Raw genomic sequence first — 27,734 nt, 5'->3', positions numbered from 1 at the left:
ATTCCACGTCTTGAGCACAAGACCACAATTGGGAAGGATGAAACGTTATGCTTGTGCCTACCATGCTTCTCTTTGTTGCCATTTGAGGGATTTACAACTTGGATTTTCTGGAGATTGAAGTGTTCCAAGGTCTGTATCATGATTAAGGTGATGAAATGACTGCTGAAATTTAGTAATTTTGATTGTACACATGTGAACTCAGATGGACATGAGTTATTTTTTTCTTTCTTCAACTGGATCCTAATTTTATTAAAAGAATTGTTATTTTTTTCAAAGTTATTGATGTTTTGCTTTTGTATCACTTTAACTTCCTGATATATCCATTCCTGCTTGCCCTCTCAGAGGCATCTTTTGTAACAAAAAAGAGAAAAGAGAAAACAGTTTAGAACTAACACATCAGATATGTCTGACATTATGTGCCCTGTTCTACATCCACAGCCCCCTAAATCTACAAAGAAGGTGATTCCTTATCTCTTCTTTGGGGCCACACCTGACCATTATATTTTCATGGTACTCCATTTTAATTATTTTGTTGTTTTAACAGGCATTTATCATGCAGGGTAGGGTGTTCTGCTAAGGATAGCAGGAGATGTGACCAGGACTAATTAGTCCACAAGCATTTCATTAAGTGTCTACTTCATGCTAGCCATTTTGCAAGGTACTTGTGATTCAGGTATAAAGAATGGAATAGCAACTCCTCTCAAGCAGTTTATGTTCTCATGAGGAGACAATAACTGCATTATTTATATATACAGAATAAATGCAAATATATATAAATAAAAGATAGGGGAGGAAGACATTAGCAGTTGGGGGATCAGGAAGGACTTCATGTAGAAGATGGTGGCCCTCAAGCTGTATCTGGAAGGAAGAGAGAGAGATTTTAAGAGATTGAGGTGAGAAAAGGAGGTCATTCCAGGCTTGGAGGATGCCAGCACTGGTGTATGGAGGCGAGAGATGGGGTCCTATGCCTGAGAAACAGAGAGAAGGCCAGTTTGGCTGGATTACAGAGTATGGGATTGAGAGTAATATACAGTATGATTCAGTAGGTAAATTGAGGCCAGGTTGTAAAGGTCTTTAAAATCTAAACAGAGACATTTATCTTTTGTTCTGCAGGCAATAGGGAACCATGGACTTCATTGAGTAGGAGAATGGCATGGTCAGATCTGCACCTAAGAAAAGGCACTGGCATTTGTATGGATAAAATTTTTGTCCTTGTCGTCAGGGACATAGTTCATGGTCTATAGAGGAGCTAAGTTAGGTATAAAAATACCTACAATACAAGAGTATGTAAATAAGTGCCAATTTAGTTTTATTTATATCTGGATATTTATATTTCATTTAATGTCAATCAATAGTATATATATATAATATATACATTTAACATTATATGTATATATAGTTAACCTAGAATTGGCAGATGCAACTTAATAAATAAGATATGGAAATACTGGGTACTCAGTTCTCAAGTTTTCTTCATCCTCTATCTCAGACTTTTTTCTGATTTCCCCATTGTGGTATGGGGGAGATCTTGTCTGACAGATTACAGCCAGGGGTGGGGAACCTGGGGCCCTCTAGATCCTCAGGTGCAGCCTTTTGACTGAGTTACAAGCTTTATAGAACAGTTCCTTTTATTAAAGGGATTTGTTTTGTGAAGTTTGGATTCAGTCAAAGGGCCACACGTGAGGACCTAGAGGGTCACATGTGGCCTTGAGGCCGCAGATTCCCCACCCCTGGATTATACCATGATAGGATCAGCCTGGCTAAATTTGAAAGCCTATCACCAGCAGCTAGAATGCTAAGTTAGGAATATTGTGTGGCCAGATGAAAATGTAAAGTGACCCTCGGTCTTGTGCAGCTTCTGTAGTATTGGTGACAAATCAATGAAAAAGGTAATCAAGGGTGCTAAGAATCACATAATTCTTAGAAACTGAAAACATTAGTTGTTGGCCCTCTTCATGTGTGATCTTTGTCTTACAGCATGGCACACTAATGGAGGAATGAAACCATATCCACAGTGACATATTTGGCACTAATGAAAGCAGAAGATATAAAAAGTTAAAGCTAAAAGGAAAGAGAGCTCACAAGTTCTTCTTGAGGAGGGAAACACACATCTTAGGTAGTTTTAACATGCTTCCAGGGGCAAGAAAAAACATGGAAGGCACACTTGGTTAGTTCTTCTTGTTGTACATACGGCTAGTGTAAGCCAACACACCAGCATGAAAATAATTGAACCTTAGACACTACCATCAATTGCAGAGCATAAGGAAATAGAAAAGTGCAGCTAGGTGGCACAGTGGATAGTGCACTGGGCTTGGAATTAGGAAGATTCATCTTCATGAGTTCGAATCCAGCCTCAGACTCTAGTTGTGTGACCTTGGGCAAGTCACTTAAAAACCCCGTTTTCCTCAGTTTCTTGTCTATTAAATGATCAGAAGAAGGAAATGGCAAACCATTCCAATCCATGTTTGCCAAGAAAACCTCAAATGGGGTCACAAAGAATTGGACAAAACTGAACAACAACAAAAAAAGAGGACTAGAAGACAATCTAAGAGGAACTTTATAGCAAGATCCTCCAAAGAAGGTGGGCACAGAGGAGGATAGTGAAACTGTTGTTTAAAAAGGCAGTTGAGTACCAAGAAAGGAAAAGAGGCCAAAATCTTGTAGAGTTCTCAGAAGAAGCAAGCCTTATATATCATAAATACTTTTTTCTTCCAAAAGACAGTCAGAAAGTACTGGTCTTGATGAGCACCAACCAATCTAGGATAATGGAAAGAGTGCTGGATTTGGAGTCATAAGACTTGGTTTGGAACCCTAGTTCTGACATGTCATATAGCCTTCCTTGGGCAAGTCACTGGGCCTCAGTTTCCTCACCTGTAAAATGAGAGGGTTGGACTATATGGATCTCTGAGGTCCCTTCTAGTTCTGAATCTTTGCTCTGTGCTCCTGGGATCCATGATCTAGGATCTCATGGGTCGATTTATGGAAGGATGGGCATAAGAGTTATGCTGACCCAAAAGGAATTATATATACTTAACAGCAGTTGTGAATGAAAGGAGAACTGGATAGATGAGATCATGAGTCTCAGCAACCGTGGAAGTCAGTTTATCAAGAAATACTATTCGGGTTCTGGAGTTTTTCCAGAAGAGGGTAGGCAGTAACAGTTTTGAAACATTTGTCTTCCTTACTCCCACTCCCTGGTGTCCTAGCAGACAGTGTTCTCAGTTTATACTCTAAGACAGGGAGCCTCTGGAGGAGATTTAAACTAAAATTTCCTTACTGGAGAGTGTCTGTACACAAAAGTACTTGTAGATAGTAGATCTCCCAGGGTATCATTAGGTTGCAGTGGTTCCTTAATCTACTGTTTCCCCACTGAGGGAGTCCCAGGAATGTTTTAGGGGCTCATCCTAAGAAGCATCCTTTAGCTGTGCTGACTTTAGAACATTTAGTAAGTCAATGAATATTTATTAAGAACTTATAACGTGCCAGTTATTGTGCTAAGTGCTGGGGATACAAAGAAAGAAAAAAAAATGTTTATCTTCTAGCAGCTCCCATTCTTGGGAGGAGGGGGTCGGCGCAGAGATAAGATGCAAACAACTATGTATATACCAGGTATAGAGAGTGAATGGGAGGTGATCTCAAAGGAGAAGTACAGGTCAGGTTAACAAACATAAGCATAGGAAGTATGATAGAGGTTCTTCGCCCTCAGGTCACTTATCATCTAGTCAGAGGGAGCACACCAGAGGAAGACCAGATGAGGTATACTGTGTCGTCCTGATAGAGGCCTTATACAAAAGATGAGATCTCTTTGAGGAGAGGAAACTTCCCACAAGTTTATCCTGAACAATAATTATACAAAATTACCATATATCAGAAAATGTTTACTGTGAAAGGGTTTTTTTATTTACATTTCTTTCAGTGATGCTTTATTCATTTTTATCATCTCTGTTCCCCTCACATTTGTCACAAAGAGAGCAATTATGATAAAAAATGAGTAGAACTAGGAGTGCAGTAAAAGGCAACACTGAGGTTTTATAAAAGCCAGAAAATGGGGGTGGGGTAGTATGGCCTGCATTTGGGCCAAGTGTGTATCAAAAAGTGCCAGTTGGCATAGTACTAATTATGTAAACACCAAGAAGATGAGGAATAGCAGTCATATGAATCAGGCAAAGCTTCTTGAAATAATACAAAGAGGCACATTATCTATACCACATTAACACCACTTCCTTGAGTCATACTTTTCCTTGTATTCCTAAGCTTGTACATAGCATGACCTCATTGAATTGAACTGAACTGAGTTGACTGCTAATGAAGAAACTAGATTCCAAACTGCCTGAAGATAAGGAATATGTCTTATCTAAAAACTAAGCTATAGTGCTCTCCAAGGGCTCTGTGCATAGTAGGTGCTAAATAAATGTTTGTTGAATTTGCCTCTGAAGAAAAAGAGGTTTTAAGTGAGGGTCAGCTGGGGAATTTCATTTGAAAAATCATGGAAGCATGCCCAAATAGGAAAGTAGTTCCTCATTTTCGTTTTCACTAGTGAAGCTATCCAGTAGATCTGTTCCATATAGTTCTTTAAATTCACCTTGAGGTGGAGGGTTTTCTTCTCTTCCTCTCTCTACCTCACTCACTTTTGACACCCTTACCTGTTTGTAGAGGGTTTGCATTTTCTAAATGTGGAGTATCAGAGGTCACATAGCTATAAAACATGGGAGGAGGGTGGGGTGGTTGAGAGGAGACAGAGACAAAGAAACAGAGAGAATTTATCATTTTTACTTTGAGCATATGATTTTGGGAGAAAACAAAAAGTCAGTATACTGTGATTTCATGTGCTACCCTGATAAATTGATGAACACCATGTACTCAGCTAAAAGCTTTTACTCAGAATCAGGTTTATAGGACCCAATGATAATGTCTTAGTAAAGGCATTTGTCAAGAGAATTGGAGTTAAATTGAGTTGTTGATTCACTAAATGCTAACACACAGTCAGGATACAATCAGGATGCAGAAAAATGGACAGGCTAGAACACTGGGCCAAATCTAATAAGATGGAATTTAATCGAGATAAATGTAAAGTCTTGTGCTTGAGTTTAGAGAAATCAACTTCACAAGTGCAGAATCAGGGAGGCATGGTTAGGCAGTAATTTATCTAAAAACAGACCTTGGGCTTTAGTGGGCTGTATCCCCCATACGAGTCAACAGTGTGATTAGATAGCCAGTGAAGCTAATGTGGTCTTGGGCTGAATTTCGGAGAGGCTACTTCTGGGAGTAAGTAGCTAATAGCTGCACAGTCCTCTGCCCTGCTCCACATCTGGATTATTGTGTTCTCTTCTGAGAACCATATTTTGGAAAGGGTATTGATAAAGTGAAGATTGTCCAAAGAGGGCATATGTAAGTATGATGTGGGAAATTAAATTCATACAATGTGAAGATGGTTTGAAGGGCTAGGGAGAAGTTAAGACTGAAATGGAGAAGATTTGGGGAGGGGACATACTAACAGTCTTCCAAGTGGTTGAGGGAGGTCTTGTGTAAGAGGACTTGTACTTATTGTTTTTGATCCCTGAGGATAGAACTAGGAATGGTGGTTTGAAGTTGCCAAGAGACAGTTTAGGTTTGATATCAAGGAAAGACTTTCCAATAATTAGCACTATTCAAAAGTAGAATGGACTGCCTGGAGAGGGGCTGGGTCCCCTTTAATTGGAGTTCTTAAAGCAGGATTGAGGTAGAGGTTTTTTGGGGAGCTATGGGTTTGTGGTGTTTAAAAAGTTTGAGAGACATAGTTTCTGGGTAATTTATTCATTTTATTCATTAGGCTAGCATGTTATTAATAAAAAAAAAGGTTAGTGGCACTCTCGAATGCCAAAGACCCCTCATGGCTGTGGGCTCACAGTTTATATGCCCTGCCTAGGAAGGGCAGATTTTCCAGAGAGTGGCAGTCAGTTCTGATTGGTTAATAATTAATGAGAAAATGAATATTACAATGAGGGTCTTGAGAGTACCTTGGATCACCTTGTCTTGGTTTTGGTGAAAGACACGTATCAATTTCCATATCACCTGTCTGACAGAAGAGAGAATCCACATTTTCCCAGACCTGTCTGAGTAAACACAATGAGAAGAATTTACCCATTAGCCTAAACCTAAAATTTCTTTTACTGTCTTCGATTAGATCTTTAGTTTGGGTAAGTCTTTGAGAAAGATTTCCCACACTGGTTGATTTATGGATGAGGAAGCAGAAAAGGGGGGAAATCTGGATCCTGATTCAATAATTAGTAATACAAGAGCAGGTTGGAGGGGATGGATTGCTGATGAGGTTCCTAAATTCTGAAATGATCTGATTCTGTGAAATGGCTATTTTATGTAGGACATGGGAGGCAAAGTTTAGCTCATTCAGGGATGTTAGATTCTAGTAAAGAGGATGGAAAATATACATAAATAACCATAATATAAAGTAGTGCAGAAATTTTACATGTTAAGTGCATGAAAGAACCACCATGAAAGGACCATGGGAGTTCCTTGAGAAAAAGATCATAATCAACTGAGGAAAGTGGGGAAAGATTTCATTTTGTAGCATTTGAGCTGAACTTTAAAAGCTGGGCAGGATTTCATAGGCAGAAGTTTTTCAGGGATAGAGACTGGTGTAATGAAAGGCACAGAATTGGAAAAGTGAATGTATGGAGATGCAGAAGTAAGCAGAACCAAGAGAATAATGTACACAATTCCTACAAAAATGTAAATGAAAGAAATGATAAAATGAAATTGAACTCTTATAAATTTGAATGACCAGCCTTGGCCCTAGACCACATATGAAATGCATTTCCTTCCTTATGGCAGAAAATTGGGACACTCTTGGGGCAGAGTGCTGTATACTCTGCCAGAAAGTTATATTTGCTGAGTTCTTTTTCTTTATCTCAAAGGCAATTTCACTGGGGATGGAGGAGATGCTAGATCTGGAAATGACTCATATATATACAAAAAGCACAAATAAAAATTTTTTTAAATGGACTAATCCTTATAATAAAGAGAAAAGGCAAATAAAGAATAAGAGTTGTCACTGTAGTTTTCCAGGGGCAAGGATACTGAGATTAGAGATGTCTAGCATAGATTCTTTGTATGGAAATATCCTTAAAGTAGAAAAAAACATTTTATCCATATACCCTAACTTAATAGAAATATCTCTGAAGGATATGTAAGGCCCTTTTAGCTGCAATTATGTATGATCCTATAATAATCAATTCTTTTTCCCCACTCTGGTTTTGTAGAAAGTTACCTGTGATTGCATAATTTGCTCCTGTGAGTGGATTTCCCCACTACAGTGGAATGTTCCAATGACCAATTCCAGTTCTAAGGCTAGTCCTGTTCCCTTTGTACATTAATGAAGTCTCTGTATATACCAGAATATTGATAGTTGGACTTCTTTGTAGTAGTAAAGAACTGGAAATAAAGTAGATCCCCATTGTTTGAGGATTAGGTAAGCAGATTGTGGTACATAAATGTAATGAAATATTATTGTTCTGTAAGAAACTGTGAATATGATGAATAACAGAGAAGCATAGGAAGACATGAACTGATGCAAAAGTGAAGTAAGCAGAAACAGGAAAATCACATATGTATGTATAATATATAATGTGTATATACATACATGTATCCATTTATATATATGTATATATGTATACATGTATATATGTATACATGTATATGTGTATATACATGTGAATGAATATAACATTGTTAATGCAAAGAATATTAGAAAGTATAATGGCCAAGCTTGCCCCCCTGAAGAAGAGATGTGAGAATGCACCTCCCCGCTCCCCTTTGTAGAGATGAGGGCCTATGGGACGTGTAACATTGTAAAACTATATATAATCTCAGGTTTTTTTGTAACGTGCTTGGTTGATTTTGTTGAACTTTTTCTCGCTTCTTTTTATCCTTTGTTATAAGGGCTGGCTCTGAGGGAGCCATTATTGGGAAATGTAGGCAATGTAAAAACAGAAAATATTAACCAAAAAAAAAAGTTTTTAAAAGAAAAGAAAGTAGCTCCAGAGAAGATCTTTCAGACTTGTTGCCTTCCCACCTCTGGAAAGCAACTATTTGGAGACACTGGTGGGCATCTAACTAGAGTAATTGACAAGCCAATGAAATAGGACTGCTTAGATTACTTTATTTCAGGTGAGTGTATGCCTTCATGTGGAAGAGGGTTTGGTTAGATTCCTTTGTACCTTGGGTTCCCTGGATCACAACTCTTAGTAATCCATGAGCTTGACCTCCATCAGGTTTCTGTAATTCACTGACCGCAGCACAACTAAAAAAAACTTGGTGGATTCCAGGATCTGTTCAGCCTCAACCGTTTGTGTTCCCAGGCATGGCTTTCTGACACTTCACAGTTTTCTCCCCGAGTGTATCTTATAGGGAGGCATATTCGTTTTCACTTGAGACTTCTCCTCAATACCTTTTCTCCTAAGGTGGGAGGTGTGTTAAGACTATTTCCTCAGGCTGTTTCCCTTTGGAATCCTTAACAGAACACCCACTAGTTAATCACTGCCCTGGTTGAATAACTGTTAACAGCTTGATCCATAGACTTAAATAGGTTTTTGGAAGGGAAGACTCATCAGTTGGGCATTTTATGCACTGTCAAATAGTAGGGGCAACCTTTATCTGAAAATGTTATTGGTATTTGTCCTTCATTCTCAAAGAGGACCATGACATCAGGGAGGTGACACCACAGCATGCAAGTGTCATCTGAAAATGAGGGAGGAAGGGGAAGGCAAAGAACTGTGGGAGTTGGGCTGTATTACAGAACAGGAAAAGAATGAGGTGAACATGAAATCACTGGTGTCCCAATTGTTGTGTCACTCAACTTTGGCATGATTTCCCCAAGATGTCCTTCAGGTGCCACAAGGTTTGGAAACACAGAACTTGGTGTCTGAGGCTCATTTAGGGTACTGAATCTGGAGTCAAGAGACCTGCCTTTAAATTCTGTAGAATCTTGGGCAACTCATTTAACCTTGCAAAGCCTCAGTTTCTTTCTCTGTAAAATAAAGATATTCTTGTCTTACCTATGTCACAAGGTAATTACAAACTTGTTAGATAAATGAGTAGTAGTAGTAATTATTATTATTATCTTGTTCCTGCCAAAACTAGTATCTATCCTTATCTAGATCAGGTCAAACCCAGAAGATCTGACCCAGTTGGCACTGAGCCCACAGGAATCTTCATGAACGCTATGTTACTAGATCCTCCTCTACCCTGATGATCCTAGGAAGTCATAGGGGAAATTGTGTGTCTTTGGTACTCCTCATTCTCTTTGTGGTGTTGCTATGAGCCCAGTACCCTCATGTTCTCATCCTCTTTTTTTTTTTTTTTAATAATCTCATTCTCTTTGAAAAAATGTATTCAGGGAAGAACCTGGAACTCATTCATACTAAGGGTTAATTAACTCCTGACTGCTTAAAGTGTTAACCTTTCCTTAGGTTTATTTGTATTTTACAGGGATCAAAATCTTAACCTGAGTAACAAAGCTGCAGTGATGGAATTTAGTCACTTCATGCCAGAGGATATAGGGTCATTTTGGGAGGATGAGATTGGGGACCTTCTCAGCACTTCTGAAATCATTTTTTGTAGATGGACAGTTCCCCTACTTTGGTATACAGCTGAGCCCATAAAGTAGAGTTGTTTCCAGGTCCCTTGTTTGAGGAAACCACTCCCCAAAGAAAACCTGGGTAGGCGGGTAGGTGGATGAGTAAAGGCAATAGTTGCCTTTCTCTGCAAACCAGAAACCATAAACCTCCTGGACTCATTTCCATGTCATCCCCGGGCTCTGCCAGTTGGGAGAAGGGCTTCCTCTGATTTTCACTTGACAGCTCATAAAAGCATTCCCTCCCTCAGTATTTCTGCCATTAACCAGAATATGTAATTAACTTACTGCAATTTAGCTTTGAGATGGATTTTCCTTTTTAGGAATGCCATAAACAACGATGCCTGCGATCTCTGTGTCGTTAATGAAGTTTGTGTTGTCAAAAAAATTTTTTTTCTTTTTTTTTTAAATTTTTTTATTTTCCAAAAAGAAGAAGAAGCCTCCACCTCTGTGAGGCAGGCCAATATAGTAAACAGTGTGGAAGGGGAGCATTAAGTCTGGGGGGGCAAGTCCTTTCCTAGCTGTGTGACCCATGGGGCAAGATATTTAACATCTCCAAGCCTCAGTTTCCTGTAAAATGGGTTTAATAATATCAATAATACCTACCTCACAGGCTTGTTGTGAGGTTCGAATGAGATGGTATGTGGAAAGCGCTATATAAATGCCAGGATTTCTTTGTTCTCATTGTTTGGTATTTGAGGAAGAGACTGGCTTCACTGTAGTTCCTATATCCAGAGGCCCAGGGACATTTTTTTTATACTGGTTGGTTTTCCTTTTTCCCTTAAAAGAGCAATTTTGCTGACAAGCATATTTGAGAGAACTTTTTTTTTAAATTTGCCCAGTGGCCTTGGCTTTGCCTTCAGCTGTCAATAACAGAGTGATAAATATGCAACACTTGATTTTGTCAGACTCCTTTGCAACAGTTCAAGCATTTGTGCTCTTTTTTTTTCTTTTAACCAAATAGCAGATTCAGATGAGGAAAACATGAGCAGGATTGGACAGAGGAGAGTTGTCTCTGAGCAGTAATAAAGCATAGTTTTTTATAGATCTTTTAACTTTTCTCAATTCTGTCCACATGGCTCTGGCCTCATTTGATAACTCAATCCAGGCCTGTGAGGTAGGTGGATCTGAGAGTATTAACTCCAACAGTTAGAAAACCCAGTCATTGAAAGGATTTTCTGAGGTCACGCAGCTAACAAATGACAGATCTAGGAGTAGGGTACAGGGTTTCCAGCCTCCACAGCCTCTTAACCATGATATTCACCCATAGAAAGGGAGCGTGAAAAGCTGTGTCCGTTGTCTTTCAGAAATTCCTAGCTGATTGGGAGAGTTGCTTGGCTCTGTGATAAGCTCTCTGTGTAGACATACCTCAGAGATATTGCGGGTTTGGTTCCAGACCACCCCAATAAAGCGAATATCACAATAAAGTGAGTCACATGAATTTTTTGGTTTCCTAGTACATATAAAATTTGTTGTTGTAGGTCCTTTGTTTTCGAAGGGGACCAATGACATCACGAGGGTGATGTCTATAAAAGTTGTTTATACTGTGCTGTAGTCTATTAATTCTGCTATAGTATTATGTCCAAAAAAACAATGTACGTACCTTGATTAAAAAATGCTTTATTTCTAAAAAGTGCTGACCATCATCTGAGCCTTCAGTGAGTTGTCAGTAGATGGTCTTGACTCCATATTGACGGCTGCAGGCTTGTCAGGGTGGTGGGTGCTGAAGGTTAGGTTGGCTTTGACAATTTCTTTAAATAAGAAAGCCATGAAGTTTGCCACCTCAATTGACTGTTCCTTTTACTTGAACACTTAGAGTCCATTGTAGGATTATTAATTGGCCTGATTTCAATATTGTTGTATTTCAGGGAATAGGGAGGCCTGAGGAGAGGGAAAGAGTCAGGGGCACAGTAAAGGAAGCTTCTAGGGCCACATTGCCACAAGGGGATGGACTGTAACTTTGTGGGTCAGGCTGGTGCTGGGTGGGGGGGGGGGAGTAGGGGAGGGAGTTCTGTGACCAAGGTTCTCAAACTTATCTGCCGATCAATTGGCAGTTGGTCTTCATTTGCTGGTGGTAGAGATGGCAGTCAGCTGGAAGCCAGTAAAAGCTGAGTTGAAGGATTATCTAAGACCCAAAGCCCTTTTACAGGAAATTATACTTATTTTTCTTACTTCTTCCCTTTCTTTGGCTTGTCACCTACCTGTACTCCGCATCTCCTTGGGGTCAGTGAGATAGATTGTTATTATCATTGCCAAAATACTTCAGATCAGCTGATTTTCTCTTAAGCTGCCATAGAATAAAGAAATGTTGGTTTGATGCTGTTAAATGCAAAGCAGTTTGACCTTTACCTATTGGTGAAGAAGGTCATAAGAAGCAGCTAGGTGGCTCAGTGGATACAGCACTGGACCTGGAGTCAGGAAGACCCAAGTTCAAATCCAGCCCCAGACACCTAACTAGCTATGTGACCCAGGGCAAGTTACTTAACCTGTGTTTGTCCTGATCCATTGAAGAAGGAAATGGCAAACCACTCCAGTATCTTTGCCAGGAAAGCCCAATGGACAGTATGGGCCATGGGGTCACAGAGAGTCAGACATGACTGAAGGACTGAACAGCAGCAACAGAAAAGAAGGACATAGAGCTGGACTGTGTATGGTTAATTAAGCCCTCTGTAGACCTTTTCCCTCATTCCTTGCTTCTCCACATTCAGATAGGGCAGTAGTAGTGGTAGGCTATTAGAGGCCATTTAGCTCTAAATCTTGTGATCTTGGCTTGCCTTTTAGGGTATTCTAAGTAAAGGGCATTCCTGGATTGGATGGGAGGTTAGACTAGCTCTAAAACCTTTCCAGCCCAGATTCTGAGAGGCCTCCAGCCCCATCAGGGCGTCACTAACCTCTGCATGGGTGCAGCCACAGGTGGTAGGAGAGGGGGTGTGTCTGTGGCTGCTAGTCTTTGTGTATTCCTCTCCTTCTATGGCAGAAGGCATTCATGTCACTGGCAGGTGTTTAACAGTGTCAGGTGTTAAACAGCGTCAGGAGTCACATCTTTCCGAATTTCCCTGGCGAGGCATCCCTTTCCTCCACCATTCTCCCCTGCTCTTTTGGCAGGCTGGAATGAAATGATTGCGGAACCATTATTGCTAAATACCATGGACATAAAATGAAGCAACCACATGTGATGCACCAAAGAGCAGAGCATTCACAGCTCTGCAGTGTTGAATGTACGTCTCCTCTTACCTAGGACAGCTTCCTTATGGACGTATCATCAAGTGCGGGAGCTGTTCCAGCCATTCTCCTGTTAATGTTATGATAATGATACTAGCAAGAGAAGAGATGGCAAGGTTTTATTTGGAGTTTTGGTTTATTAGGGGGGTTTTTTGCCTTTTATTTGTCATATGTTTCTCTGTATTCCCGATTTTAAAAAGATAAAGGCTTTTTAATCATCTTCTTAACCATCCTCTTAAAAAAATTATCAGAAAGACTTTGTTGAAGGGTGTTTTCCTTTAGATGTTGTTTTGGGTTTTTTTTCTCCTTTTTTCCCAGTAGTGGTAGTTATAGTATATTGGAGAAGAGTAGGCATGGAATTAGAAAGAGACCAGAATTTATTCACTTCTATTCCAAAGGAAAATCTCCATGGAGAAGCCGTTCATGCTTGTTTTATTGGGTTTTTTTTGCATTTTGACATTTGTTGTATATCAGAAATATACTCATTGCTATCCCTAATACAAGATTAAAATTGGATTCCATCTTTGTAGGATGGTCAATACTAAAACTAGACTGTAGGTATTACTCTCAGGGGATAGTGACCTGTGGTGATCCTGTGTATGTAATTCATTAGGACTCAGGATGAAATTGTTAGGACTTTTATACTTTCAGTAGAGTCTATGTTAGTTAACAGTCCCATATTAAAATCTTCTTATGGATGTAGTTCACATCTCATGTTGGGAGAGAGGGTAAATGTGTGGACTCCTTCAGAGGCATATTACATCACTCTTCACGGTATATGTGTTCTGATTGGGGTATCTTATCCTACCATCTCTGATGAGGGACCATGCCTCAAGCAACCTTCCTCATGGAGAAAATTTTTAGAATGGGTAATTGCTTTATCAGGGGAAGAGCTTGACTTTTGCCATACTTTTGCTGTTACTTTATACTTTGGGTGATGGTAGTATCACCCTAAACTCAAATTCCTTGTATGGGTGATTGCCTGCGTTTCATTTGACTGGTTGGTCCTTGGGCCTAGTAAGTTTGCTAAATGACCTTGCCTAAGTCTTGCCACAGGGGCCAGCAAGGATTATGGACCAAGACCTGGATTCAAGGCCTTCCCATGATGTACATTGGCTGCATGACCCTTGTCAAATCACTTAGCTTTTTATTGCCGCTAGGCAATAAAAAAAAAAAAAGGCAACCCTTTAAAAAGACTATGAGTCAGAGTGCAGTTGCCAGTCTGTATGGGGAGAGGGAGTTTCTTCAGTTCGACTTCTCTTTAACCAATGGAATCAGAAGTCTAGACCAAGAAAACAAAAATGTGCTAACAGGTAACTTACATTAGATATACCATGTAACTAGAACTTTTGAGCCTCAATATGTCAAAAGTCAGTTATATTTGGAGTCAGGTCTGTATTCCATTGAATGGAAGGCCTCTCTTTTACCACCATGGGAAGTTTATAAGAAGTTAGGGTACTGTCCTGTTAATTAATAGATGTGCTCTGTTTAGGGCAGTAGGGAACGTGAACAAGTACACCATTCCAGCATCTGGCAAGACAATTTATAGATGTAGTCATCGTATCCAAATGACCACAAGTAGGCCATATGGTTGTGGCTATCCTGTTTCCACTCAGGATACAAAGCATCTGGTATCTTCTCAGTACTACACACACCCGCACATGACTTCTTATGAGAAATCTACCCCCCAAATCGATGGGACATTTAACACCTACCATCTCTTTGCCTTTGTTTCATTTAACATATACTTAACAAGAAAACTTGTATTTTCTAATTTTATTAAATATCTGCTGTGTAGACTGCTGTGTTAGGGAAGGAGTAGATGTGAAGTTCAGAAATAAGATGTAGCCCCTGCCCTTATGGAAGTGTGATGTGTGAGGTCCAAATGAGAGAAGCCTGGACCAGCTGGGAAGGCTTTACAGTCTTTGAATTGGGCTGAATTGGGCTGTAGGAAATCTCCAAGCAAAGAGGGAGAAGAAAGGCATATATACCAACTATTGAGAACAGCCTGAACCCAGGCTAGGCAGGCATGAGACTAGCCTGTGTATTCAGGGAGCAAGGAATTTTCTGTTTGGGGAGGAGTGTAAAGCACATGGAAGGGGATAATTTGAGATTAGGCCAGAAAAGTAGGTTGACGTGATTGTGGAGAGCCCTGAATGCCAGGCAGTGAAGTTTGAGCTTTCTTTAACAGGCAGTGGTGGAGGTGTGAGATGACCTGATCTGTGCCTTAGAAAGATTTTTCTGATAGTGATACAAAGGGCAGACTGGTGGGAGGAGAGAGAAGAGGCAGGAAGACAGACAGGTTATAATGAGGGCTTGTACTTGTGTGGTGGCAGTGGGACTAGAGGTGGTGACAGATGTGAGAGGAATTGGCAGGACTTGGTAACTAATCAGATGTGAGAGGTAAAAGGAAAGAGAAGAGTCAGAGATAGTTTCAAATTTGTGAACATGGGAGGTTGAGTGAAGGGTGCCATAAGGCAGGAAGAGTGAGATCAGGTAATGAGCTTGGTCTTTGACATTTTGGGCTTGAGGATTCAGTGGGGTATCTGGGTAGAGACGGACCGTAGGCCATTAGAAATATGTCTGCAGCCCAGAGGGAAGATTGGGACTGTAAGCATTTATTAAGTGCTCACTACTGCCAGGTGCTGTGCTAAGCTCCGGGGACACAAATATAAGCAAACAAGACAACCCCTACCCTCAAGTAACTTCTGTTCTAAGGAGGGAAGAAAACACGCAGAGGAAGGGATTGTGGTGAGGGGGGTGTACCTGAGCGTACAAAGTTTCTGTTGAGGAGTGAAAAGGAAGGAAGCAGTCAAATCGGAAGTGAAGTTAAGCATGATTGGGACCCATAATGAAATAGTGGACTAAGACTAGGTACTGGCCAATAAAGAGATCTTCAGTCAATCAGTAAACATTTATTAAGTGACTAGGTGGCAGGAAGATTCATCTTCCTGAGTTCAAACTGGGCCTTAGACACTTACTAGCTGTGTGACCCTGGGCAAGTCATTTAACCCTGTTTGTCTCGGTTTCCTCATCTGTAAAATGAGCTGGAGAAGGAAATGGCAAACCATTCCAATGTCTTCAGCAAGAAAATTCCAAATGGGGTTAGAAGACTCAGACACGACTGAAAAAGGATTCAACAGCTATACCAGGCTCTGGGCTAAGGGATGGGGATACGAAGAGAGGCAAAAGACAGTCTCTGTCTTCAGGGAGTTTAAAAGGGAAGGGTGCTGATGGGGAGGTAGAGTACAGAGAAACAGAGATGAGTGGGGAATAAAATCAGTAGAAAGTGATGTTACAGGATTGTCAGAGAATGGGGGAGAGCAAGGATGGTGAAACCTCTTCTTTGTTTATTTTTATTCTAAGCTTAGTAACTGTCATAAAAACCAACGTTCAGATAAATAAACAGGAATAAAAATAGTGGAATTCGTACATAAATCTATAAAATCAGAGGAACTAGTCACCATTGTTTTTGGTTTGGAGGCGGGGTCCCCCCCCATCCCGACCAGGCTGGAATGCAGGGTCCACTTGCAGACCACCCCGTTCCCTCCAGTGATGGACTGCTGAGCCCATCTTCAAGCGGCCTGGTGGTGGGTGTCTTCTCCTCCCTCCGCATCTTGCTGGGTACCTCATCACTACGCAGTCGCCTCTTGCCCATTTCAGCCCAGAATTCCCACGCTCAAACACTTCTCTAGTCCCGACTCCTCCATTAGCAGGGATGACAGGCCTGTCTCACTGCCTCAGTCTTTGCTTGCCGAACGCCGCCTTTTCCTCTAAGGCTCAGCACGGGTGCCATCTCTTACTAGAAGCTGTCCTTGATTTCCTCCCCACTCGCACACCCCGGCTGAAAGTATTCTCTCGCCGTGACTTCCTGGAACATGTTGTGTAACGGGCTTTCCCAGGCCCTAGCCACACTTCCCTTTGTATTAGTCTTGTTATTTTGTCTGTTGTGGTAGTATGACCATCGGTTAGCACGCACAATCCGTGCACACTTCTAATTAATTTTTGTTGATTACATTCATTCATGATAATATGTGGGGTTGGAGTGATTATTACCAGATAAGGGGATCAGTCAGTAAGCCCCCAAGCATTTATTAAGTACGTATTATGAGCCAGTTCCAGTGCTAAGCATTGGGAGTAGAAAAAGGCTTCTGGAAGAGATGGTGATATGATGATGGTAATAATAACAACAATAATAACAGTATTTATAGAACATTTTCAGGTTTGCCAAGTGATTTATAAGTATTTTATCCATACAACAACCTGGAGAGGTAGAGGCTATTATTACACCCATTTTACAGATGGGGAAACTGAGGCAGAAAGCAGTTAAACGACTTGCCCAGAGTCACATAGCTAGTAAGTTTCTGAGGCTGGATTTGAACTCGGGTCTTCCTAACTCTAGGTTCAGTACTCTATCCACTCCCCCACTGCCACTTCCACCCACACCCTCACCATCACCATTACCTGGCTCTACCTGAGCTAAATCATAAAAGAAGTCAAGGATTCTGGAAGCTAGGAAGGGAGTGCATTCCAGGCATGAGGAACATCTTATACAAAGGTGTGGAGGTGAGAGATGGAGTACTAAATCCAGGGACCAGCAACCAGTTTGGCTGTGACATAGAGTGCATGAAAGGGAAAAATATGCAATAAACCTGGAAAGATAGACTGGAGCCAGATTGTTGTTGTTGTTTGTCCTTCGTTCTTGAAGAGGACCATGACCTCAGGACGGTGATGCCGTGAATTGGATTGAAGTGAGGGAGGGCTGTGCAAAGTCACCAGCCTCACAAGCCATCTGGGGCCAGTGGCCAGATATAGATCAGGACTCCTGGAGATGGCCACGCGGAGCCAGATTATGGAAGGCATGAAATACCAACCTGAGGTGTTTGTATTTTATCCTGGAGCCTCAGGCCCCAAGACTACCCCTTTGACCGATAAGGGTGGAAATGCTGAAAGGGTTCGTAGGATCATAAACCCAGAGCTGAAAAGGATTAGTCTAACCTCCTCCTTTTATTACAGATAGGGGCCAGGATTTGCCTGAAGTCAGCCAGAGAGTGTCTTAGTGAGTGGCAGGAGGCTGATACACATCCTCTGACCCTGGGCCCAGTGTCCTTTGTGTAGCTGGGTCTCTTGGCTTGGGAGGATTCTTCTTGGTGTGGAGGGTGGCAAACAGAGTGGGCTCATTCCCTCATCCAAAGAGCATTCTCCCTGAAATGGGAGGCTCTGTGGTGCTCAGCAGACCAGCTGATATACGCTCTTGCCACTTAGACTCCAAGCAAATCTGTTTGTCCTTGAAAACCTGACCAGCTCTAGGTGGGCTGGAGCAGCTGGTTTTTATTTTAAAAAAATTTTTTTAAGCTCCAGTCACTTGAATTGACAAATGTCCAAGAGCTAATCATCACCATGGCTGGTACCTTTGAATATCCCATACAGTTGCATGAGAAAGTTCCAGCAGCTTCTAAGGAAGTAAAACAGAAATAGCTGCCTATATCTGTTGTGGTGTAAGCGGTTGAGAGGTTGTGACCCCTCAAAGACCAGAATACAGGATGGGTCATCTGGAATGAATTCACAGACTCAAGCATTCTTTAAGCCAAGGTGGCAAAGTTTATTGTTACGCTGTTCAGCGGGCAAGGATTCTTAAAGAATCCTGCAAAAGACTGAGAATGCAGCTAGGGTTTATATGGAAAAGAGCATGGGAAAGTAATGCCAGGGACACTGATGAGGTAATCCAAAGGTGCAGGTGTCTTTGGGGGCTATGGATGGGAAAGTACAGGGAGTATACTGGACAGGGAGGGAGATGACAGAGGTATGGCTCTTTGGAGTCTGGCAGGAGGAAAAGTCCTTGGGCTGGCCAAGGACAAAACTCCTTGGGCTGGGCAAGGCACCCCTCTCCCTCTGTCTTGATGAGAGAATGCTCTGCAACAAGGGAAAGCTTTCTTACAAGACAGGAACTACTAAGGAATTGGGAGGCTTCCAGACACATGCTCAGACCCTGGGGCCTGAGCAGCCCAGCTCTGTGTAGCTGTACCAGGGAGAGAGATAAGGGTTTGTGCTGAGGCCCATGCATGAATAACTGCTAGGCACAGTGTCCTTGGGCTGGGGAGAAACTGTCAGGGATAGTGTTTCTGAGGCTAGGGAGAAATTGGGGTCCAAGTACAAGCACCCAAGCACCCCATCATATCCAGATTGTTTATTATGTTTTAGAGCCCCCTCTCAGCTGAATAATCTTGTTTCTCCCCTCTCCCCCACACCCCCAAGCAGTGTCTGTGGAAGCATCTGCAAGATGTCTTATGCATTGTATGAGCGAATGTGTCCAAAAGCTGTTTCTTAAAGTGTGATGACCCTCTAACCACTGTGGGAAAACCAGCAGCAAATGGCTTGTTTCTTGAACACCTGCTTTCACACACACACACACACACACACACACACACACTTCTCCACAGCTCATTCTTGCTTATTCTTATTCTTATTCTTAGGTGGGAGTTGGGGACCCTGAGTTGTGACCTTGGGAGTGAGACTACTGGTTTTTGCTGAACTGATATCATTTGCAGTCAGTACATAACCAGGAGTCCTGCCTGCCACCTATTGTCTGAGTCCTTGAGCAATAACAGGAGTAATAATAGCTAATGTTGACGTAGCCCTTTAAGGTTAGCAGACCTCTTTACATATACAGGCTTTAATAACTTAAAACTGGACTAAGACTTTTGGCACACTTTGTCTTATCTCATTTGATCCACTCAGGCTAACTCTCTGTGTCTCAGTTTCCAATCTGGTATGGTGGGAGTGAAAAAAAAACAAAACTCTGGGCTTGGAGTTTGGATTTGGATTTTTGAGTTTAGATTCTGACTCCAACACTTACTAGATGTGTTAACGTAGAAAAGTCACTAATGCTCTCTGAGTCTCAGTCTCTTCATCTCTTAAAATACTTCCACATACCTACTTTCTGTGGTTGTTAAGGAAAGTGCTTTGTAAAGTTTAAAACCCTAAATGGACGTGAAGTAATGTTAACAAATTGGAGATTGTATTAGGATTTGTTTTACATAGCTTCATTGGCAGATTTAGAAGCAGTGGGTAAGAGGTTGCAGATTTGGGATCTCTGGAAAGAAGGAAGAAGGAAGGGAAGGAAGAAAGAGGAAGAGAAGGAGGAAGGAAGGGAAGGAAGAATGGAGAAAGGAAGGAAGATGGAAGGAAGGAGGGAGGAAAGGAAAAGAAGGAAGAGAGGGAGAGAGTATAGGATAAGAAGGAAGGAGGAAGAAGGGAACACCCACTCTGTGCCAGGCACCATGCTAAATTCTTTACAAATATTATTTCATTTGATCCTTACACCAACCCTGCAGTGTAAGTTAAGGAAACTGAAAGTTTGTAACATAGGTTACATTACTTGACTTACACAGAATCATAGCTACTAAGTGTCTGAGAGTAGATTGGAACTCAGGTCTTGGTAACTCCAGGCCCAGTGCTCTATCCATTGCACCTTGTTGCCCCTAGGGAAAACTTTTGGACAGTTAGAGCTATCCAAAAGTCACAAGTGGGTTCTCCAAGAATTCATGGTTTCCTTAATACTGGAGGTCTTCGAGTGAAGACTGAATGAAACTCCCTTGCTGGGGGCCTTTTCTTCAGTTATAGGTTGGAATAGAAGGCCTCTGAGGTCCCTTACAGCTCTAAGACTCTGAAATGCTCTGGTTCTGGAGCAGCTGTACTTCCCACCTCAGGGCTGTTTGGACATAGATGCTTAAAAACTCTAAACTGCTATATAAAGCATTTGTTATCCTTATGTAGTATTATTATTACTACTACTAGTACGAATACTACTACTGGTACTAATTATAAGCCATATTAGTATGGAATGGTATAGATATGTTCATTATTAATATTGTTTAATTATTGTCTCTTTACAAAGAACTTAAACCACAATCACAGATTCCAGGGGCAAGTAATTGCCACAATATTTTTTCAGTGTGACATTCAAGCATGAACTTTCCATTCCTTTCTCCGTGGTTATCGTCTCCACTACTCAGGGACAGAATTGGTGAAGAATGGGAAAAGGGGATCCTGGCCACCATTTTGCTGATATAATATCTTGCATAACGCTCTGTTTTGCTGGAGGGATACTCTCTTGGAATGAATTTCCTTTTCTTCTTCTGAGGAGTGGCAGACTCAATAATAAGTCCCTGAAGAAGTTCTCTACTGTGGTTATTAGCAGTGAGTTTCATTTAGCTCACAGCTTCAGACAGTAAGATGGCTACTTCCTTTGTGTCGCAAGGAGTTCAGAGAGTTTATCATAGTAGAATCAGGAGTTGGAATTCCAGAAGCTAGGTGCAAATATGGGCCAGGAACTAGGCAGTAGGCAGGACCAGATAGAATGATGGTATTGATCTCTCTTTCCTTATCAGGGTTCCCTTGGACAGTCACTAGAAAAGAGCTCCAGCAGGTAGTTAAGTCAGGAGACATCTTTGTTCTAAAATAAGGGGACATATGTATAACTGATTGCAAGAGTTAGGGCCAGTAACTTCATCTGTGTCTGGGATTGGATAGTGGTAGGAGCAGCTGCATCACAACCCCACCTCCCACCTCCTCTACCAGCTACAAGAGCATTTTCACCTATAGTGAACCCAGATGCTCTACGACACTCCTATGGTTCCTCCTGTTTCTCTCCCTATCCGTGTAATAAGCAATCACTAGTTTTTTAGGAGATAACTATTCCTGGCCCCTTTCCATTTCTCATCCTAATTCCTCCTCAGTGCTAACCTGAACTGTGTCCCATTCCAATCTGCCTACCCCTTTCACTGTGCTCTTTGGAATTCCTGTTCTATAGACAATAAATTCCCTTTCATCTTGGATCTCTTTCCTTTTATTGTTTCCATCTACTTCCCATCTCTCAATCTGTTATTACTGAGACCTGGCTCCCACCTGACTATCCCCACTGCAGAAGTTATCCACACTACATCCCCACTTGTTCTCTCTGGACTTACTGTACCCAGCACACTGGAGCTGGAGAGGGAGGTGGAGTACTCCTCGTTCCTCATTGTCCCTTCTAGATGTTCTATCTCTATCACTCCACAGCTTTCCCTCCTTTTATTGTCCACCGATTCAGAATTTTCTACCCACTCCATATCGTGGTGGCTGTAGTATGTTGACCTCCAAGTCACTGTCCCTCCTTTCTCAAGGAGTTCAGTTGCCAATGAGCATTTATTCCTTTATTAATCACATACTATGTTCCTGGCATTGTGCTAAGCACTGGTTCACCCTCTTCTCTGCTCAACAACTTCTGCCCTTAATTCTAAGGGACTTGAATAGTTACATAAATGTTCCTTAAAATTCCCTACCTTCCCAATTCCTTAGTTTCTTTAAATCTCATGACCTTTACTCCACTGAATCTTACCATTATTCACAAGTCTTTACTTCCTTAGTTAGAAACTCTGACGTTCCCCCATCTAGCCATAACCTGCTATCATTCTGCCTCTCCCTCTGCCTTGCCTATCCTAAACTTTTTCTTTGCACTTACAAAGACCTTCCATGAACTCCCCAGTCACCCACTTATTAGCCATTTCCACTCTACACTGTCCTTTGTTCCCGAATCCCTTGCCCCCTTGTCTTGTTGTCATTTATTTCTTACAAACCTCAACACTTGATTTTTCCTGTCATCTTCCTCCTCTGCTGTAATTCACCATTTGCTGAATGAAGCTGGAAAAAGTCACAGTCATGCGTGCTGACTTTTGAATTACATTATGCATTGATGTTATTCAACCTCAACAGGCCCTCACTATAGCAAGGAAGTCCTTTTATTCCTCCCTGATTGATTTCCTATCTCCCACAAAATTAATTCCAAACCTTCTCTTCCCTGCTCAAGTCTCCTGCACCACCCCTCTGACCCCTACCCCTAGCCTTGCCATTTAACTTGAGCTTCCTCTTCTTCCAGTCTCTTCAACTCAAAATCCCAGTGATGCCATCTGCTATTCTCTCCTTTCCCCCAGTCATTGACAAAGAGGTGGCCTTTGTTTTTGTCAAGTCTACTCCTGTCTTCTCCAGTAGATTGCATCCCCCCCCCCATTTTCAGCTTCTCCTTATCTATACTGGTTCCTCTCCTACTGCCTTCAAGTCTTCAAACATGCTCAAGTCTGTTTCTTCCATCCTTAAAAGATGTTTACTAGAACTACCATCCCTCAATCTGTTATCCTATTTCTGTCCTCCATTTCCCAGGCAAATTCTATGAAAAATTTGTCTGTACTTACTGCTTCTACTTCCTTTACCCACTCACAACTCAGCTCTGCCCTTATCACTCAACTGAAATGGTTCTCTCCAAAGTTACCATTGATCTCCTAATTACTAGATCAAACAGTCTTTTCTTAGTCCTCATTCTTAGTCTCACTGTACATTTGACACTGTTGACCACTGCCTCCCTTTGGATACTCTCTCTTCCCTGGGTTTTTGTAACTCTCCTGGTTCTATTTTTCTGACTTCTGCTCAATCACCTTTGCTTGTTTATTGTTCATATCTTACCCCCTAACTGGAGGTGTTCCCTAAGGTTCTGCTCTAGTCCTTTTTCACTTTTCTCTCTGTATTATCAGCTTCCATTAATTTAACTATCATCTCTAATGCAGATGTCTCCTGGATCTATATATCCATCCGTGGTCTCTCCTCAGAGCTTCAATCCCCCATTACTCTTTGATTATTGGTTGTTTCAAATTGGATGTCCCAGTAACATCTCAAGCTCAAAATATCCAAAATTGAACTCATTATCTTTTTTTAGTAGTATTTTATTTTTTTCCCCAATTACATGTCAAGACAATTTTTATCGTTCATTTTTTAAAGATTTTGAGTTCCAAATTTTTCTCCCTCTCTCTCCTCCCCTCTTCTAAAAATTGTAGGCAATTTGATATAAGTTATACATGTGCTATCATGTAAAACATATATCCATATTAGTCACAGCTGTGAAAGAAGAAACAGATCAAAAGGAAAAACAACATGAAAAACAATAAAGTAAGTGAAAAAAATATGCTTCGATCTGCATTCATAGTCCTTTAGTTCTTTAACTGGATATGGGCAGCATTTTCCTTTGTGAGTCCTTTGTACTTGTCTTGGATCATTCTGTTGCTGAGAAGAGCTGAGTCATTCATAGTGGACCATCACACAACTGGTTCTACTCATTTCTCTTTGCATCAGTTTGTACAAGTCTTTCCAGGTTTTCCTGAAATCTGCCTGCTTATCATTTCTTATTGTGCTATAGTATCCCGTTACATTCATATACCACAACTTGTTCAGCCATTCCCCAATTAATGGGCATCCCTTCAATTTCCAATATTTTGCCACAATGAAAAAGGGCTGTTATAAATACTTTTTATACAAATAGGTCACTTTCCCTTTTTTATGATCTCTTTGGGATACAGACCAAGTGGTGGTATTGCTGGATCAAAGGGTAAGTACAGTTTGGTTGCCCTTTGGGCATGTGAACTCATTATCTTTTCCCTCAAATCTTCCCCTCATCCAAACTTACTTATCATTGTCCAGGGCACCACCATCCTTCCAGTCTCCCAGTTTCATAACCTTGGCATTATCCTCAATCCCCCACTCCTCTTCATCCCACATATCCAGTCAGTTGCCGCATCTTGCCATTTTTATCTCTATAACAAACATCCCTTAGATCTAACCCTTTTCTCCCCTCACATAGATAACACTTCATTTCAGGCCCTCACCATTCATGTAGATTGTTGTAATGGCTTCCTAACTGGTCTCTCACCGCTCCAATCCGTCCTCTACTCTAATTTTTCCTAAGTGCACATCTGACATATGACTCCCATACTCAGTCAAGTCTGGTAGCTTCCTATGGCCTTTCAGATCAAACAAATTCCTGGTTAGCTTTTAAAACCCTTTACCACTTAGCCCCAACCTTTATTACCAGCCTTACTGGACATTTCTCTCCTGTATGTATTGTGTTCTAACCAAACCACCCTTCTCCATGTGGTGTAGTAGGAACCCTGGATTTTGTGTTAGAAAAGGTGGGCTCAGATCCAGACTCTGCCACTTAGACTTTGGACATATTAGTCCTCCTCCAAATGTTTCCTCAGCTGTAAGTGAGAGGAGGCTTGGACTAGGGGACTTCTGTGGTCCCTTCTAGTTCTTTCTCCCATGCTGTACTTAAGTCTTCCTTTTAAAACACTGCCGATGTTTTGTGCTGACTTCCTTCCTTGTAACACAGAACTACAGTTAAGTGAAACAGATTGCCCCATTGGCCATATCTGACAACATGGGCCTACTTCCACCCTTTTGGTTTATCCCCTCCTCTCTCCAGAGAGGAGGGAGGCATATTTCACTGTGAGTCCTCTGAAATCATGATTGGGTCATCATTAAATTTGGTGTCTTTCAGGATCCATTCTTCTGTCTTAAATGGAAAGAGTTTGGGTCAGGAGCCATCTATCTGATGATAGAGAATGTCCTCTGAGAAGCATTTTTGCCAGAATGAACAATACAGTTTAATTAAATACTCTATACTACATGGCCATCAGGTGCAGTTCACATGGGATAAGCTATAGACATCTTCTGGAATGCCAGATGCTTCCCCAGCAGCTTCACTTAAAAGACTTGTCCTTTTTTCTTACTTGTAGGTCTTCACTCAGAAAGCATCAAGTCTGAAGCAGGAGGAAGACACCATTCTTGACACCCAGTTCTGGGAAAGCTTTCCCAGGGTCTTCCTGATAAGGATGAGGCAGCTCAAAGGGAAACCCAAGAAGGAAACCTCGAAAGATAAGAAGGAGCGGAAGCAAGCCATGCAGGAGGCCCGGCAGCAGATCACCACCGTCGTGCTGCCTACGCTGGCTGTGGTGGTGGTCCTGATCGTGGTGTTTGTCTACGTTGCCACACGCCCCGCCACCACTGAGTGAGCCATGCCTCATGCCGTCTCAGGACTGGAGGGGACTAGATTGGGAGAGAAAAAAGGAGGCAGAAAAGAAAAGCCAAAAAGGAAAAAAAATTACTTCTAAATTCAGAGACTTTAATGCTACTGAGCCTGAAGCTCCCTATCTCCTCTGGCCTTGGGCTTGATTAAAGTTTCTCAGTTCTCTTGGAATGTAATAGGAAATGTATTATCAGTGAATGTGCCATACACCTTATGGTCCACTTCATGTGCCTTTCAGACTTAAAAAAGGGGTGTTTCTTTCTAAAACCGATGTATATGTAGCTCCACCTGGAGAAAGGAGAAATCTGCTGTGCCATAAATCTGTATGAATCAGCTTTCCATTCTTCCCTGTCATCTAGAGCATAGTTCCTATGACTTTCATACATGTGCTTCACCACTTCCAAAGGGACTGTATGTCTCTGTGCTTCATGTGATTTGAAATATATCAACTCAAAGGTGAAATATTTATTTTTGGAATAAAGGAGATTATAACCTTAAATGGGATGGTTATCTTGTTTTTCTGGAAGTCTGTAACCATTGTCTTGTTCTTCCTTGAAGTGCAAAGTTGTAACAAGTGCTGAACTGGGAGTCAGGAAACCTGGGTTCAGCTTTTAGCTTGACCACCTACTAGCTTTGGTACCCTTTCCTTCTTTGGGCTTTACTTTCCTCTTTTGTGAAGTTAGGGGGTTGGCCTAAATGATCTAAGATTCCTTCTAGTTCTAACATTTCTAAGATTCTGTGACTTTTTTTCCACATGTATTCTTTGTTCTGTCTGTCTCAACCTTTACTTCTGTGACTTTTTTTCCACATGTATTCTTTGTTCTGTCTGTTTCAACCTTTACTTCTTTCTTCTGTTCTGTACCTCTCCTTTTCTTCCCTGCCACTGTTTACTCCCTTAAAATTATACTCCTGCATCATTATTATAGAATCTGCCAGCAAGATGTATAGTCCTGTTGTACACTGCCCCAGTCAGACTGCATCTTAGTTGTGGTATTCATTCCAAGGTGCCATGTTTTAGGAAGGCCACATAGACAAAGTGGTGTCCCTTCCAATTATGTGATTGTTTCCCAAGTGAATCATTTTCAGATCCAATTGAGAGTATCTTAATGAGTGCAGAAAAAATGCCTTTTGCTGGATTCTTTGAGCAAAATTGAGTTATGATTGGCATGCATTAGGCAAGAATGCTAATTTCTTAGCTAATCCATTAGGCTTACCTGTTTAAACATTTACAAACAGCCATACAAAGGTGGGCCCAAAAGTGGCAAGCAGGAATTTTCTATTCCTCAGTGAAAACATGAAATACAATTAAGCTTGGGTTCCAGGTGGGTGTGAAATATAAATTACCCATTTGGGTCAGTTCCTTAAAAGAAACAAATAAAAAACAGTGAAATGGCATTTTAGGCCCTGGTTTTGTAGAGGAGCTTGACAACTTTATCAGGCCTTTAAAACTTTCTTTTCTGCCTTTTAAAAACAAAAATTCCTACTAACGGATCTTGCTTCTGTATTTTCTTTCTTGTCATTGCTGATTACAAAGATATTTGTGTGCACAGAAGCACTTCTAATTTCCCTTCCTGTCTGATTCATTCATGGTGCTATTCACAACTAAGGATATGAAGCATCTTAGAGCCCATCCTGTGGAAGGAAAGAAACATTGTCCATTTAATGATCAGCAGTGATGGGAAAAGGTTCATAATGTCATAGGTTCAGAGGTGTAAGAGGGAGCCAAGAGCCCATCTATGTATATATGATGAAACTGATGCCAGTCCAAGGCGGTTCTTGTGACTTGTGACAAGGTCACATAGGTGGTAAGTTGGCAGAGGCAGAATCCAGCGTCCTTATTGTATACGTGAGGTCCCGACGCACAGAGGTTGTGACTTGCCTCAAGATCACACACGTCACTGACCTATACAGCACTCATCTGAAAGTCCATTTTTGTTGGACTGCTATCCAAGGATGGTGAACATATGTTTCCTGGAGAATACCAGCATGGCACTG

General features: G+C 41.4%; 1 protein-coding gene across 4 annotated transcripts in view; it reads left to right on the top strand.

The window, feature by feature from the left end:
- Positions 1 to 26,238, top strand: part of SMCO4 (single-pass membrane protein with coiled-coil domains 4) — an 83,695-nt gene extending 57,457 nt beyond the window's left edge. The window contains exons 1-2 of one of the 4 annotated variants that reach the window (XR_002327212.2): positions 11,657 to 11,851; positions 25,450 to 25,525. Coding sequence is in view for 2 of the 4 variants with exons in the window: in XM_021000712.2 (XP_020856371.1) it covers positions 25,276 to 25,350; positions 25,450 to 25,725 (351 nt within the window). In the remaining 2 variants the exon portion in view is untranslated. Of the gene's footprint in view, positions 1 to 11,656; positions 11,852 to 23,739; positions 23,828 to 23,882; positions 25,351 to 25,449 lie in introns of those variants that run through there. The other 3 variants (XM_021000714.2, XM_021000712.2, XR_002327213.2) reach the window with 3 other exon arrangements.
- The last annotated feature ends 1,496 nt before the right edge of the window (positions 26,239 to 27,734 follow it).

This window comes from Phascolarctos cinereus, unplaced genomic scaffold (assembly GCF_003287225.1).
Source record: "Phascolarctos cinereus isolate Bilbo 61053 unplaced genomic scaffold, phaCin_HiC Scaffold_726;HRSCAF=1367, whole genome shotgun sequence".
NCBI classification, from domain to species: domain Eukaryota; kingdom Metazoa; phylum Chordata; class Mammalia; order Diprotodontia; family Phascolarctidae; genus Phascolarctos; species Phascolarctos cinereus.
Note: the sequence above shows the minus strand (reverse complement) of the source record. Positions and strands in the feature narration are given on the sequence as shown.